The following is a 15924-nucleotide window of genomic DNA, read 5'->3' as shown; positions in this document are numbered from 1 at the left end:
AGTTAGTGGATGCTAGTACCTTCCGTAGTCTTGGAATGAAACAAACCAGAATAATAATTGTGAAGATCAATTTAAAATCATTTTAAACAAATTTAATGAAATATACAAAAAATTAACACAAGTAAAACAAACACAAAAAAAAATAAATAAATGATAACCCCCGGTTAAACAAAACCATTTTAGAATATTGTGAAATTAAAAAAAACTGTATCAAAAGTTTAGAAAAAGTAAAAATAATAAATCAAAAGAGACAGAATATAATATATTTAATAACAAATTAAATTATATAATAAATCCAGCTAAAAATAAATATATAAAAAATGAATTTATCAAAAACCGCTTAAACATACGTGGTACATGGAAAACAAACGAAATCGTTGGTAAAACAAGTAAGTAGAGTCTAAATTCGGGCGGAGTCGAGTATATTATACCCTTTACCACTATGTAGACAAACATTTGTGTTACCGTCTCAACTACTTCAAATTTGCTGGTTTGCATTTCCAGATACAAATACTTTTCATGGAGACAATTTTTTGTACTTCTACAAATCTCTAGAATTAAAATTTAAAACGGCTAACGCCCTGGGATGAAACACAATGTTAGTAAAAAACAAGTAAGTAAAGTCTAAAGTCGGGCGGAGCCGACTATATTATACCCTTCACCACTATGTAGACAAACATTTGTGTTACCATCTCAACTACTTAAAATTAGCTGGGAGCTATATAAAAGTTTGCATTTCCAGATACAAATACTTTTAATGGAAACAATTTTTTGCACTTCTACAAAAACTCTAGAATTAAAATTTAACTCGGCTAACGCCCTGGGATGAAACACAATGTTAGTAAAAAATATGGGAAATATGAAGCGAGAGAAATTTTAATGCAATTGTACAAAAGAGATTTATTTGAATTTGAAGCAAATCACGGCAAAACTCTGGCTTTTGTGGCCATATAAGTTCAAATCGGACGAAAGATATGTATGGGAGCTATATCTAAATTTGAACCGATTTCAATCAAATTTACCAAGCATTGGTAGAATGTCAATGCTACAATCTGTGCAAAATTTCACGAAAATCGGTAGTAAACTTTGGCCTCTGTGGTCATATGAGTCTAAATCGGACGAAAGCTATATATGGGAGCTATATCTAAATCTGAACCGATTTGGCTGATATTTTGCAAGTTTTTCGAGACTCATAAAATATTCGGATATACTGAATTTGAAGAACATCGGTTGATAAACACGCTAACTATGACCACATCGGGGATAAATATATATGGCAGCTATATCTAAATCTGAACCGATTTTTTCCAAAATCAATAGCGATTGTCTCTGTCCCAAGAAACGGCTCAATGCCAAATTTGAGGACGATCGGACTTAAATTGCGAGCTGTACTTTGTGCACAAAATTACATATACAGACAGACGGACGGACAGACAGACAGACGGACATCGCTAAATCGACTCAGAATTTAATTCTAAGCCGATCGGTATAGTAAAAGATGGGTCTATGACCACTATTTCTTGGCGTTACATACAAATGCACAAACTTATTATACCCTGTACCACAGTAGTGGTGAAGGGTATAAATATGGGAAATATGAAGCAAGAGAAATTTTAATGCAATTGTAAAAAAGAGCATTTATGATTTATCAGGCGATACATATGTATTCGAGATGTAGGACAATTTTAGTAATATTTACAATTTTTGCAATCCATCAGTGGCGATTTTACAAGGATATTGGTTAGATCTCGCCAAGATATGTGGTCAAGTGTGGGTTGTTATACATTATTTGGTCAAGTCGGGCAACTTGGAGCCTTATTATACCCTCCACCATAGGATGGGAGGTATATTAACTTTGTCATTCCGTTTGTAACACATCAAAATATTGCTCTAAGACCCCATAAAGTATATATATTCTGGGTCGTGGTGATATTCTGAGTCGATCTGAGCATGTCCGTCCGTCCGTCCGTCTGTTGAAATCACGCTAACTTCCGAACGAAACAAGCTATCGAATTGAAACTTGGCACAAGTAGTTGTTATTGATGTAGGTCGGATGGTATTGCAAATGGGCCATATCGATCCACTTTTACGTATAGCCCCCATATAAACGGACCCCCAAATTTGGCTTGCAGACCCCCTAAGAGAAGCAAATTTCATCCGATCTGGCTGAAATTTGGTACATGATGTTAGTATATGGTCTTTAACAACCATGCAAAAATTTGTCCAAGTCGGTCCATAATTGTATATAGCCCCATATAAACCGATCCTCAGATTTGGCTTGCGGAGCCTCTAAGAGAAGAAAATTTCATCCGATCCTGCTGAAATTTCGTACATGGTGTTAGTATATGATCTCTAACAACTATGCAAAAATTGGTCTACCTCGGTATATAATTATATATAGCCCCCATATAAACCGATCCCCCGATTTGGCTTGCGGAGCCTCTAAGAGGAGCAAATTTCATCCGATCCGGCTGAAATTTGGTACATGGTGTTAGTATATGGTCTCCAACAACCATGCAAAAATTGGCTCACATCAGTCCATATCTATATATAGCCCCCATATAAGCCGATCCCCCGATTTGGCTTTCGAAGCCTCTAAGAGAAACAAATTTCATCCGATCCGGCTGAAATTTGGTACATTATGTAAGTATATGGTATTTAACAACCATGCAAAAATTGGTCCATAATTATATATAGCCCCCATATAAACCGATCCCCAGATTTGGCTTGCGGAGCCTCTAAGACAAGAAAATTTCATCCAATCCGGCTGAAATTTGGTACATTATTTTAGTATATGGTATTTAACAACCATGCAAAAATTGGCCCACATCAGTCCATAATTATATATAGCCCCCATATAAGCCGATCTGGCTTTCGAAGCCTCTAAGAGAAGCAAATTTCATCCGATCCGGCTGACTGTGAAAGGTTTCAACATACTACCAGTAAACAGCTGAGAAATATGCAAATTACTATTTTTGTAATTTGCATATTTCTAACGTTTTGGGGATTTTGAGGATTTTTGGTACAATTTTTGGGAATGGTTATTCAGCATTATTTCTTAAATCAATTTTCAATATTTTTAAATTGTGCAATTTTTTTAAAATGTGCAAAATTTGGTGGAAATTGGTTCAGATTTAGATAGCTCCCATATATATGTATTGTCAATTTCAAATAATGCTCTCTCAAATACCTTTCCAACGATATATTATATTTAGACCCGTGCTTAGGCAAATGCGCCAAAACCTTGCACTAAAAAATCTGGCTTCTAGAGCCAGATAAGTTCATATCGGGCGTAAGATATATATGGGGGCTATATCTAAATCTGAACCGATTTCAACCAATGCGTAGCTAGAATGTTAATTATGCTACCTGTGCAAAGTAAATCGGAGTAAAACTTTGGTCTCGGAGTGAAAATTTAGTTTCGGTGGCCATATAAGTGTATACCGGACAATACATATATATGGGAGCTATCTAAATCTGAACCGATTTCCACCAAATTTTGCACACTTTAAAAAAATTTAAAATTGTTTTAAGAAATAATGCTGAATACACCATTCCTAATATTGGTACCAAAAATCCCCACAATCCCCAAAGTGGGAACATATGTTAAAAAACGTTATATTTTTGTAATTTGCATATTTCTCAGCTGTTTACTGGTAGGATGTTGAAACCTTTCACAGTTAGTTAGTGTACACATTAGGCTTTTTGGAAAAGAGATCGGCTTACATTGAAAGAATTCTCTTCGTTAATTTTACGAAGAATTCTTCATTAACTATTCTTCGTGAATTCTTCATTAAAATAACGAAATTTTCATTCATTTTCGTAAATTTTACGAAGAACATTTTACGAATATACGAGACTTCTACGAAATATTCTACATTAACTTTTCTTCGTAAAAAGTTCGTACTTTTAACGAAACTTTCTTCAAATTTCATGAATTTTGTGAAGAAGTTTTTACGAATATTTACGAAACATCTGCGTTAAAATTTCTTCATAAAAAGTACGAAACATTTTCTTTGAAATAACGAAGAAGTTTCATTGAAGTTGTACAATTTCCGTTCGCGGCATTAAATTGTCTTTTATAATGTGCTTGAGTGTATTCCTTTATTCTATTTTTTAATGCAAGTCTATGCTACTTCTCATTTGGGTGATAGCGCGCTATGAATAAAAGTGAAGCAATAAATCTAAAAATTATTCAAAAACTTAAGATGTAAACTAGTGATGTCATTTTCACACATGTAACTACAACCAATTGCACTTTCAACTATAAATTTTTTTCTAAAAGTTCGAACGTTTTTGAAAAATAATGTACGAAAGTTTTTCATAAAAAATACGAAAATTTTTCATAAAAACTTCGAAAGTTTTTCATAAAAAGTACGAAACATTTTCATAAAAGGAACGAAATTGTTTCATAAAATGTACGAAGATTTTTCATAAAAAGTACGAAGATTCTTCATAAAAAGTACGATTTTTTTCTTACAAACTACGAAAATTTTGGAAGAACTTTCCTTCGTAAAAAGTACGAAGTACTTTTAATGAAAAGTTTCTTTGGTTGTAAAACAATGACAAATTTCGTAATTTTAACGAAATTTTTCGTTCGTTTTACGAAGAAAATTCTTTCGGTGTAGCAAGCCAGTTTTGCTCGATTCCGACTCCAGCATTTTTCATCAGCCTCGACTCCGGAGTCGACTCCGGGTAATATAACTAAATCTCATTTTAATACCACTAATTTGTAGTTCTATTGTGGGGGATACCGCACTGATAGAAAAGTACATCATCAAATTAATGAAACGAAATCATCAAAAAATCTTCATCAAATTAATGTAGAAATTACATTGTTTTGATGAAATCGGTGTTCAATATGATGTATTCTGTTTTCATTTGAAAAACACCATCATCAATTCAATGAAGAAACTTACATGAAGAAACTTACATTACATTTTTGGTCATCAAGTTGATGAAAATCTTTCATTGATTTAATGAAACCAGTAAACAAATTGACGAAAATGTTCATCATCTGTTTTTAGTTTCTAATTTTCCGTCCCATATATAAACAAACTCCAAAAACTGCATTATTTCCACATATTTTAATTAATATAAGCCTTTTTAAGTGATGAATGATTTAAATGTGAAAAAATCAGGAAACAAACTACAAAAAACGTGAAATATGATATTCTTGTTGCGTTGCAAAGTTGTTTGTGCTTTTATTGCTAAAACGCACACTCACACACACACACAAAAGAATTGTGTGTGTTGTACACGTATGCAGGTATGGGAGTTATCCCTGCAAACATTTTCTCTCACTGAAGAATCTTCCTCAATTCGCCACGAGCAACGTTTCGTTCGCGGCGAACGTTCATCTGACATTCGAACTCGAATCCCCCGTCGCCAGTACTTGTGTCCGAATCGCAAATCTTCCAAAATGATAATATATCATTCGCTTGGAAGAATTTTAAATAAACTGAATGGACTTTCATAAAAGATTCTCCGGTAATTCCGCCCAAGCGTACGATCGTTCGTATAAACGTTCATCTTGCATTCTTCTTATATTCTTCCTTACACGGAATGCGACTCTTTTTAAATAAGCTAAAATAATTCGCTTACTGGAAGTTTGAAAGAAGTATATGGAAGTTTATTCCACAAATCTTCCTGAATATTCGTCTGTAATTCGAATTTTATTCTTCAAATACCCAATTAAAACCTATTAAAAGAAGTTCAAAAGATTCGCATGCCTGAAGTTTATAAACACGATTTTTTGTTTTGTTTTTTCTTTGATATTCAATACATTCATGTTTTATTTAATTAATTAAGTAAATATAAAATTAGACGTATACAGTTTAATGTATTAAAATATTTTATATTAAACTAGTATAATAACGACTAGTATAAAAAATTCATTAGTTAAACAAACTTAAAAATTAAATTAAACAAAATAATGTGTATCCTAAATTTATTTCTGCCGTTTTTCCACACGATCTTTTGCATGTGCAAAATGCTGCTGAACCACTTGGTTAGTTTTTATATCCTCCGAGTGGTTGAATTTTTGGTGTACTATTTCTGTTTAAAACAAAAAAATTAGAATTTAAAAATAAAATACACTGAAAACTAAACTTACCTCTAATTATAGAAACGAAGAAAAAATTTTGGATGCACCCTTTTTCCTTGGTGCCTCTCCAGGTGAACTGCATCGCTAACTCATCTATCAGCACTCTTTTTATGACTTGACGCACAAAGCAAGACTATTCTGAATAGCATACGTTTCTAAAAAATATATTTATAAAAATAACAATATAATAAAATATGATAAAAAACAATGCAAGGTAGAAACTTACCAAATCTCTAACTAGATCCTTGTTTTGTTTCAATTCAATATCAAAACGATTTAGATCCTCTGCATTTGAGAACGGAAGATTATTTAGGGTAGATTCATCGTCCGTTTGCAAAACTATGTTTCCTTTTTTTAGCTCCCGAATCTCATTTCGAAGTGTCAATACTTCTTGTGTTAATGTGCTTATAAGTGTTTTGTTGTTGTTGTCTCTTTCAATCAGTTCATTTATGTTTTTGCTATTAGCCTCGTCTCTTCTAATCAGTTCAGCTATCATGTCTCGAATTTCACTTAACGTATTTATATTTTCTGAATAATTTTTTGTCTGAATTTGCTTTGTAAAAATTAATAAAAAAATATTTAGGATTAGAAGTAAAAACAATTAAATTAAAAATGAATTACCAGTGTTGAAATAACTAAACACTTTTTGCAACAAGAAAACAAAAAAACACTTCTACTCACCTTCGCTACCGGCACTGAAATGAGGATATGATTATTGTTTACCGTGATTAAAAAAATAAAGTATGACGAAAATTCTTCCAAACTTCGCCTGTAGACACTTTACAACATTTTGTTTCACCGTTATGAGAAGACAAGACAATTACCAAAGTTCTTCCAAACTTCGCGTGTACCCACTTTATATAATGTTTTCATTTTTCGCATAATATTCATCGTTTTTTGATTCAGGCGAATATTTTTGTGTACTTATTGTAGAGTATTTCAAATATGTCAAAATATGTTCTTCCAAAATTCGCATCAAACAGTAATGCGAATGTTACTTACAAATTTGCCAATCAGATGTTAAAAGCAATCGTAAGTTATTCGCTTGTGGTAAACTTCTAAAATTCGCTTGTGGTAAACTTCTAATATTACGTTGCTCACCCGTAATATTACGGGTGAGCAACGTAATATTAAATAACAACCCGCTTGTTCTGGGAAGCAGCGAATACCTAACTATATAGCTACTAATTTATAAACACCCCTACTTACGCTCCGCATTACACCCCATGTGTTTTAGCGGAGAGTTTAACGAGAACATGTCGCTGAATATAACCAATAGACTATTCTCTGCATTATCGATAACCACCAATTTGGTAGCTGAAAATTCACACATAATTTGTACACACTTCTCTACCCACTGAAAAGGATAGTGAAAAAATGCTAGCTAAATAAGCACTAATTTTGCTAGAATGATTTTTATAGTTTTTTATTAAGCCAAATTTATATTTGGACTTTAACTAAATATGTTATTTAGTTTATAAGTGAAATAATTAAGTTATGACTATACAAACAACAAGGAATTATTTTAATATTCGTGGTAAGACGCATTTACTTTCAAATTGGCACTTCTTTTGTCGCTGCATTGTTAGGCGTATGTGTTGTTATGGAGGTCCAATCCTGCTAGAAAGTAAATAAACTGCACCTGAAATTTGAATATAAATATGAAATAAATATAGTTGAATATATTGAATATAAATATGAAATAAATATATAAATATGAAATAAATATATATAATAGAATTATTACTAATTTTTTACTTACATTTTTCTTTCGTTTTGATTACCCTATGAGAACTCCGTGTCCGACCAAACCATTTGCAACCCAGAGAACAACTAAACAAATTATGAGAAGTGGAATTTTTGTGACGTCTTCTAGAGGGACTTTGCTTATTTTTGTTCAGTAAACCAAACTTCACCTTACGATTATATCATATCTTTTTATGCATTACGCGTAACCACCGAAACTCTATTCCGATCATAAGTGTGTGTTTTTGTTTAGTTTTGCTAGAGACACTATTTTGTACATTACTTTTAGATACCAAAATTAAATGGTCCCTGGATTATATTTTTGAATTTCTCTCTCATTTATTTTCTGTGAGAGAGACAGCGTCTTTCTTATCGATTTCATGCTCAACTGGTAATGCCCAATATAATCTATCGATTATTTAACAGATTACTTTATGGTGCTGAATTGGATGTAATGAAAGGGTACATTATATACATACAGAAAACGGGTCTTTAGTACTTTTTGAACTCATTATTCTATACCATAATAACCTCCTGAACATTGGGAGTGCTTATATAGGTAGGGAAAATGCGACAATAGCTATTTGCCGAACAAGCGGGAATATAGCAGTGTTCGTATAAATATAAAAACGACCATAAAATTCAAAGTCACATCTCTGACATGCCAATAGAGGAAACCCCGTTATGTCTGCAGCGTGTGAAATAGTGGTTGAAGAATAAATACATTCATTTTTAAAGTGACATTCATTGTGATCGGACGTTGAAAAACTTGTTTTTAATATTTTTGTGAATTAGAGATATTGTAAGTGTTGTAAATTCAAATGGAGTGATTTATTTGTTCGAGAAATTTTAATAATATAGAAAAATATTTGTGGCATTTACAAACATTTCATGGTTTCCAAAATAGTTATACACTCAGGTGTACGATATGTAACAGCGCATTCACAACTAAACGTCAAATATTTGACGAACACGACAGCCTTAAGGATATATTTAAAGCCTGGCCACAGTATAAAGAGTGTCTTGGAGCAAAGTTGGTAAGTAACTTAATCTAAACGTCCACCTTAATTTAATATTTTTGCGACATGTAAATGTTAATGTTTCGTTTAGATTAACATGGACTTCGGAGAACTATATAAGGACTCCACACCAACATTCGAATGGGAAACAAAACTAATATCTGTGTATAATGTGATTAAGAAGGAAAAATATTAAAGATGCTGGAATTAAGTTAGTTTTCGATAAAAATTGATCTATCAAACGCATGTTAGTTACGAAAAAATTTAATAAGTACAACCATTTAAATTTTTTAGAAAAGAGAAATGAGAATATTCAACCATTTATATTATATTCAGAAGATAGTGAATATAATTACTACGTCTATCTAGACCATGCATTTTGCTGATTTCCAGCGAGCACTGGATACTTGCTTCAAAAGTTTTTTTATATTTATTTTAGAATTCCCAGGGGCATCCAATCAATTTTAGATCTTTGTACAAGAGTACTTTTATGATATGAAATAGGCTCATACAAACAAATTTTCGAAAATACTAAACATTTTGAACGAATTAAATTATAGCAAAAACTAATAACCTACAATATATTTATGTTAACATTATATTGAAACACTTGAAGTGTCTTATATTTATGTTAGTTTTTAATTTATTATCATATACATACCAAATATTGAAATGTATATTAATGGTCGAAAAGGTTTTGAATAATTTTAAGTTTTTTAATAAAATAATATTTCGTCACAGACGTAAAACATTTGTATTTATATTGGATTTTGTAAAATTTAGAACGGCGTTTCTAAGGCGGAAACCAAAATTCAGTTCTATGTTATGGTTTCATTGATTAAATGTAAAATATACATTAGATTGATGAAATTTATTCATTGAAGTAATGTAATTTTAATGAATAAATTACATACTTTTGACGAATACCTTTCATTGAAATGATGTAGAATATTCATTATATAGAGATTATCGGACATCAAATTGAATACATCAATTAAGTGATACTTTTTCTTCAAGATGATGAAACTATTTCATTGAATTGATGAGGATATTTGATGAAAAATTGATGTAAAATTCTTCATTATGATGATGAAACGCGTTGTAAGCTCAAAATCGAAGAAACATTTCATCAAATTAATGCTGAAAATCGTCATATTGATGAAGTTTTTCCGTTCAGTGCGTAAATGCGAGCGATATAAAGTTTATATTCCCATCCCAGCAAAAAAAAAATTGTCGCCAAAAAAAGTAATGAAAATGTTCTTTTTGGATCCGGAAGTGGTGCAAAATTGACGCAGAAGCGATGAATTTAACATGGGCTTGTCATAAGACGGAAGTCCTCCATTTCAACAGTCGTTGCAATGAATTTGCATCACTTCTTTAGGTGTGATCCAAATTCAATGTTTTGGATGTAAATGAAAAAATTCTGTGATTTTTTGTCAAATAAATAATTTTTATAATTTTTTATAATTTTTAATGGATTCTAACGCTTGTCGGAAACGTTTGACCTCAACTATTTTCAGTTGTGCCTTTGGAAGAACTTACAATTTTTTTTGCTGGTCATATGCATGAATTTGAACCTGAACCGATTTAGACAAAATTATATACACTTCTACAAAATCTATGTACTTAAAATTTAAACTAACGTTATGGGACGAAACACATTTTTAGTAAAAGCCAAATAAGGAAAGTCTGAATTTGGACGTGGCCGACTATAATATACTCTGCACAACCTTGTATTTAGATATATATTTCGATAAAATCTCAAATACTTCAAATTTTAAGAAAATTTGCTATAGAAATAAAATTTTGACAAAATTTTCTGTAGAAATAAAATTTTGACCAAAATATCTATAGAAATACAATTTTGACAATTTATTTTTATAGAAATAAAATTTTGACAAAATTTTCTATAGAAATAAAAGTTTAACAAAATTTTGTATAGAAATAACATTTTGACAAAATTGTCTATGGAAATAAAATTTTGGCAAAATTTGGTATAGAAATAAAATTTTGACAAAATTTTCTATAAAAAAAATTTACAAAATCTTCTATAGAAATAAAATTTTGATAAAAATAAAATTTTGGAAAAAAAATTTCTATAGAAATGAAATTTTGACAAAATTTTCTATTGAAATAAATTTTTGAAAAAAATTTCTTTCAATATTCGACATATTTATATAGTACATATGTCGAGTAAATTTAAAAAACTAAAATCGATTGTTCGAAATATTTCAAATAAATTGGTATGGTGGTGGGCATTAAAATGGATCGATTCAGCCCATCTTCTAGTCTAACGTTCTAGGAAACATAAAACGATATCCGTAATTGGAAGTTGCTTTTCATTCACCGAAGTTGCATTTCATACCGTACATTGATCTAATAAAGAACGCAATGGAAACCAATTTGCGTAAAAACTTATTTAGTTACAAAAATGTGAAATGTTTTAAACAATTTAGTTTATCCGGAGTCGGAGTCGAGCAAAATTTTTACATCTCCGACACAAGCAAAATCTTCAGACTCCGACTCCACAGCCCTGATTATTACTGCACATAAATTTTTTTCACGGATTCAATCATTTTTTAGTTGAAATGTCTTCCACCACGAAAATGATAATATCAATCACCCATTTTGATTGAAAACCAACACGATTTTCAATTAAATATTTAAATGACTTTTGTCACGAAATCAATTAATTTTTTAATTATTGATTTTTGACATAAAATTCAATTTTAATTGAATCAATAAATTGAAGCAAAAATCAATCAACTATTTGATTGACTCAATTAAATAATTAATTAATTTGGTAGTAAATTGCAATCAAAAATGTAATATATTTTGCGCACCCAAAATCTTGGTTATTTTTAAAAAATATTCAATATTGATTATGTTATTGTTTAAGTTCTTGTTATTTGTGTTTTTTTTCTAACATAACAAACACATACAATTGCGATCAATAACAACAAAAGGGTGAAAAACTATATAAATCATTATCTCTATCATCATTTATTGTGATTTTCGGATATTTATCATATTTTTAAATAAAAAAAGAAATATTTACCACTACATAGAGATTGTAATGCAGCTCATTAAAGGTAGTTTATCAGATGTGCTCCTCTCTGCTTGGGCTCAAACTGAAAACGACAGGTAAAACAAAAATGCAACTTAATGTCAACGCCACTTCGCAACTTGAAGTTAAATCTTTCAAAGCAGCCATACCGCTCTTGCTTTTAAGAAAACTGGCATGAAAAAATACAGCAATACGGTACCCACCTTTTGATTAAAGTGCTGGAGTTGACCGAATGACCAATTTGACGAAATAAAAATGCTCACTAGAGGAAATTAATTTTAATTTAAAGAAAAAAAAACGTTTGGAAAACGTTTACCGAAAACGTTTTTTGTTTGCTAGAGTTTTTTGAATTGCTTCGATTTTAAACTTTTATCACCAAAAAAAAAATCGTTTGTTACAAAATTTTTATTTTTTCAATAAAAAAAGTTATTTTTGAAACAACAACACAGTCCATTTCGTTTATATCAAACACTGTTCTTTTCTGACTTTAGGTCTTTAATAAGACACATTTTACAGTTCAAAATTTAATATACTACAATGTAATGTTGAACATTTTTTCGGAATCTTCCCAACATATCTGGAATATATGTAAAACAAAAAACAAAACAAAAACTTTGGTCGAAGCAGGGATCGAACCCACGACCCTTGGCAAGCAAGTCGGACGTAGCAACCACTGCTCCACGGTGCCAAAATAAATGTTTGTTTCTGTTAAATAAACTTTGTTTATTCGGTTCGTGGGCGCCGCAAGCTATGCTATATAAATATAACTTATATGGATATTTATCTATTGATGACCATACCAGGTACATTGCTCAGTGGTTAGTGTGTTGGCTTACAAAGTGCATGGTCCGCGGTTCGATTCTCCGTCCAGGCGAAAGGTAAAAAATTTTAAAAATTTTTAAAATCGTATAATTTCTTCTCCATTGTTGGTATTAAATACAAGAAAAGGTGTTAAGAACTAAAAAACCTCGTGAATGTGATAAAGATGTGAGGGAAAATGCAATTAGCAAGAAAACAATGTTTTTTTTTGAGTTAATCTTTATGAAATTGTTTTTACATCCTGGAAAAGAATAAACGTTTATCACAAAAAGTATATACTATCCTTTCAAGTAAACTTCCTTACAGCGAAAAGCAAATGAGAAACGAACTTTGTTTGTCTAAAATTTCGTTTGGGAGGAAAGAAGTATTTTTTTGCGTGTAGCACAATGTACCAAATTTCACTCGGATGAAATCTGCTCCTCCAAGAGGCTCCAAAACCAAATCTCGGGATCGGTTTATATGGGGGCTATATATGATTATGGACTGATATGGACCACTTTTGGCAGGGTTGTTAAATATCATATACTACCACCACGTACCAAATTTCAACCAGATCGGATGAATTTTGCTTCTAAAAAAGGCACAGGAGGTCAAATCTGGGGATCGGTTTATATGGGTGCTATATATAATTATGGGCAAATAGGAATCAATTCCTGCATGGTTGTTGGATACCATATACTAACATCACGTACTAAATTTCAACCGAATGGGACGAATTTTGCTCTTCCAAGGGGCTCTGGAGGTCAAATCTGGGGATCGGTTTATATGGGGCCTATATATGATTATGGACCGATTTAGACCAATTTTGCATGAGAGTTTGAGGCCATATATTAACATCACGTACCAAATTTCAGCCGGATCGGATGAAATTTGCTTCTCTTAGGGGCCTCGCAAGCCAAATCTGGGGATCGGTTTATATGGGGGCTATATGTAATTATTGTCCGATGTGGACCAATTTTTGCACGGTTGTTAGAAACCATATACTTACACCATGTACCAAATTTCAGCCAGATGGGATGAAATTTGCTTCTCTTAGAGCAATCGCAAGCCAAATTTGGGGGTCCGTTTATATGGGGGCTATACGTAAAAGTGTACCGATATGGCCCATTTGCAATACCATCCGACCTACATCAATAACAACTACTTGTGGCAAGTTTCAAGTCGATAGCTTGTTTCGTTCGGAAGTTAGCGGATATTCGGAAGTACCAAATTTCAGCCAGATGGGATGAAATTTGCTTCTCTTAGAGCAATCGCAAGCCAAATTTGGGGGTCCGTTTATATGGGGGCTATACGTAAAAGTGGACCGATATGGCCCATTTGCAATACCATCCGACCTACATCAATAACAACTACTTGTGCCAAGTTTCAAGTCGATAGCTTGTTTCGTTCGGAAGTTAGCGGGATTTCAACAGACGGACGGACATGCTTAGATCGACTCAGAATTTCACCACGACCCAGAATACTTTATGGGGTCTTAGAGCAATATTTCGCTGTGTTACAAACGGAATAACAAAGTTAATATACCCCATCCTATGGTGGAGGGTATAAAAATTGGTTTTTTATTAATGAAATAATTAAATGAGTCAATTAAAAAATTAATTGAATCCGTTTGTAAATTCAATTAGGTTAGGTTAGGTTAGGTTAGGTGGCAACCCGATGTATCAGGCTCACATAGACTATTCAGTCCATTGTGATACCACATTGGTGAACTTCTCTCTTATCACTGAGTGCTGCCCGATTCCATGTTAAGCTCAATAACAAGGGACCTCCTTTTTATAGCCGAGTCCGAACGGCTAATCTAAGTGAAACCACTTAGATAAGCTTTGAAACCCTCATAAATGTCACCAGCATTACTGAGATGGGATAATCCACCGCTGAAAAATTTTTGTGGTGTTCGGTCGAAGCAGGAATCGAACCCACGACCTTGTGTATGTAAGACGGGCATGCTAACCATTGAACCACGGTGGCTCCCTAATCAATTAAGTATTTTATTGAAAAAAATTCGGTGACAATTTTGTGTGTGTATGTGTATTGCGCAATTATTACGTTCCCAGATCACGACCGCTATTTGTCAGATTGACACCGTCTGTTCTCCGTTTGACACCACATGTGTGTTGATTCACTTTGATGAACAAATTGTTTTGCACTAATTGAAAAAGTTTCGTTTTATTAACCCTAGCTTTGGCACTATATACAAATGTAAATATTTCATTTTTGACACTCTTGCCATTTCAATAATATTTATCCAATTTTTATGAAATTTGGACTCAGTGGCTAATTTTTCGTGCTCTTTCATAATATGTACAAATTTAACAATATTTTTACAATATAGCAATTTTTCAATACATTTTTGTATTTTTCTTCAAAATCTGCACCCTCAAAAAAAAAAACATGTTCTCAAATTTGCGAAATCTTTCCAAAAGACTACAGAATTCCTTGTTAAATTCCGAAAACCCCCTTTTGGTCTCAATGAAAAACTTATAAAAGTCAATGTCCAATTGTCTGCACTTTAAACATGACCATCTGAGCCCATTCGAACGATCCACTATCTTGTCAAAATGTCTACCATTAAGTCCGGCACACTTTAAGTGAGCGTGACCCTCACACAGCCAACACGTTATAGAGCGCTCATGAATATTAGTGACATCACATTTCTCATAAAGACAATCCATGTTCGAGAAGATAGAAAGATATGATAATAACAAAACAAAAAGAAGAACAAAAGGAAAAAAAATTTATGTGTATATATAACAGTATAAAGTCAACTAAGGGTTAATATATTAGTATTTCCACTTGCGCCTAGAAGTATGCCTCGGAGTCCGAATGCCCAAATAAATCAAGGCAATACCAAATAAACACAGCGCTATTATAAGAAAGTGCCTAAAACTATGCTTTGAAAAATAAAATAATTACCAAGTCCACAAATATGGAGATGAATGCAGTCCGCAAAACAAAAACAAAGTAACAAACAAGTCACCAAGGAAAGAAATCAAAACAAATGACAAAACAAAAAGACACTTGAGCGGGAATCCCTCGATAATTCCCACAAAAATAATCAACCGGAACCAATAACTCGAGTCAATTCGAAGATGTAATCACTCACTTGATTAAATGAACACTTTGAATCACTATAATAAAGTTTAAAAATATGAAAAAACAATTGATTT

At 32.1% G+C, this 15924-nt stretch overlaps 2 protein-coding genes across 2 annotated transcripts in view; one reads left to right on the top strand and one right to left on the bottom strand.

Annotated features, from left to right (window-relative positions):
- The window catches only part of olf413 (DBH like monooxygenase olf413), a 341496-nt gene that overhangs the window by 185923 nt on the left and 139649 nt on the right, over positions 1 to 15924 (top strand). The window lies entirely within an intron of this gene.
- On the bottom strand, positions 6196 to 7439 carry LOC142233265 (uncharacterized). Its single transcript, XM_075304116.1, has 4 exons — positions 7316 to 7439; positions 6788 to 6801; positions 6333 to 6659; positions 6196 to 6261 (listed from the first exon to the last, which is right to left on the bottom strand). Exons 1-4 carry the CDS (start codon positions 7437 to 7439, stop codon positions 6196 to 6198), a joined length of 531 nt encoding a protein of 176 aa, XP_075160231.1.

This window comes from Haematobia irritans, chromosome 4, assembly GCF_050003625.1.
Source record: "Haematobia irritans isolate KBUSLIRL chromosome 4, ASM5000362v1, whole genome shotgun sequence".
Classification (NCBI taxonomy): Eukaryota; Metazoa; Arthropoda; class Insecta; order Diptera; family Muscidae; genus Haematobia; species Haematobia irritans.
The sequence above is the reverse complement of the archived record's forward strand: the minus strand, read 5'-3'. Positions and strand labels throughout refer to the sequence as shown.

Excerpts from the sequence above, each read along its gene's own strand:
- LOC142233265 (XM_075304116.1), bottom strand. The coding sequence starts at position 7,439 with ATGTGTGAATTTTCAGCTACCAAATTGGTGGTTATCGATAATGCAGAG. Across the intron at positions 6,262-6,332 it reads AGGATCTAGTTAGAGATTTG|AAACGTATGCTATTCAGAAT; the intron begins GTAAGTTTCTAC and ends TATATTTTTTAG.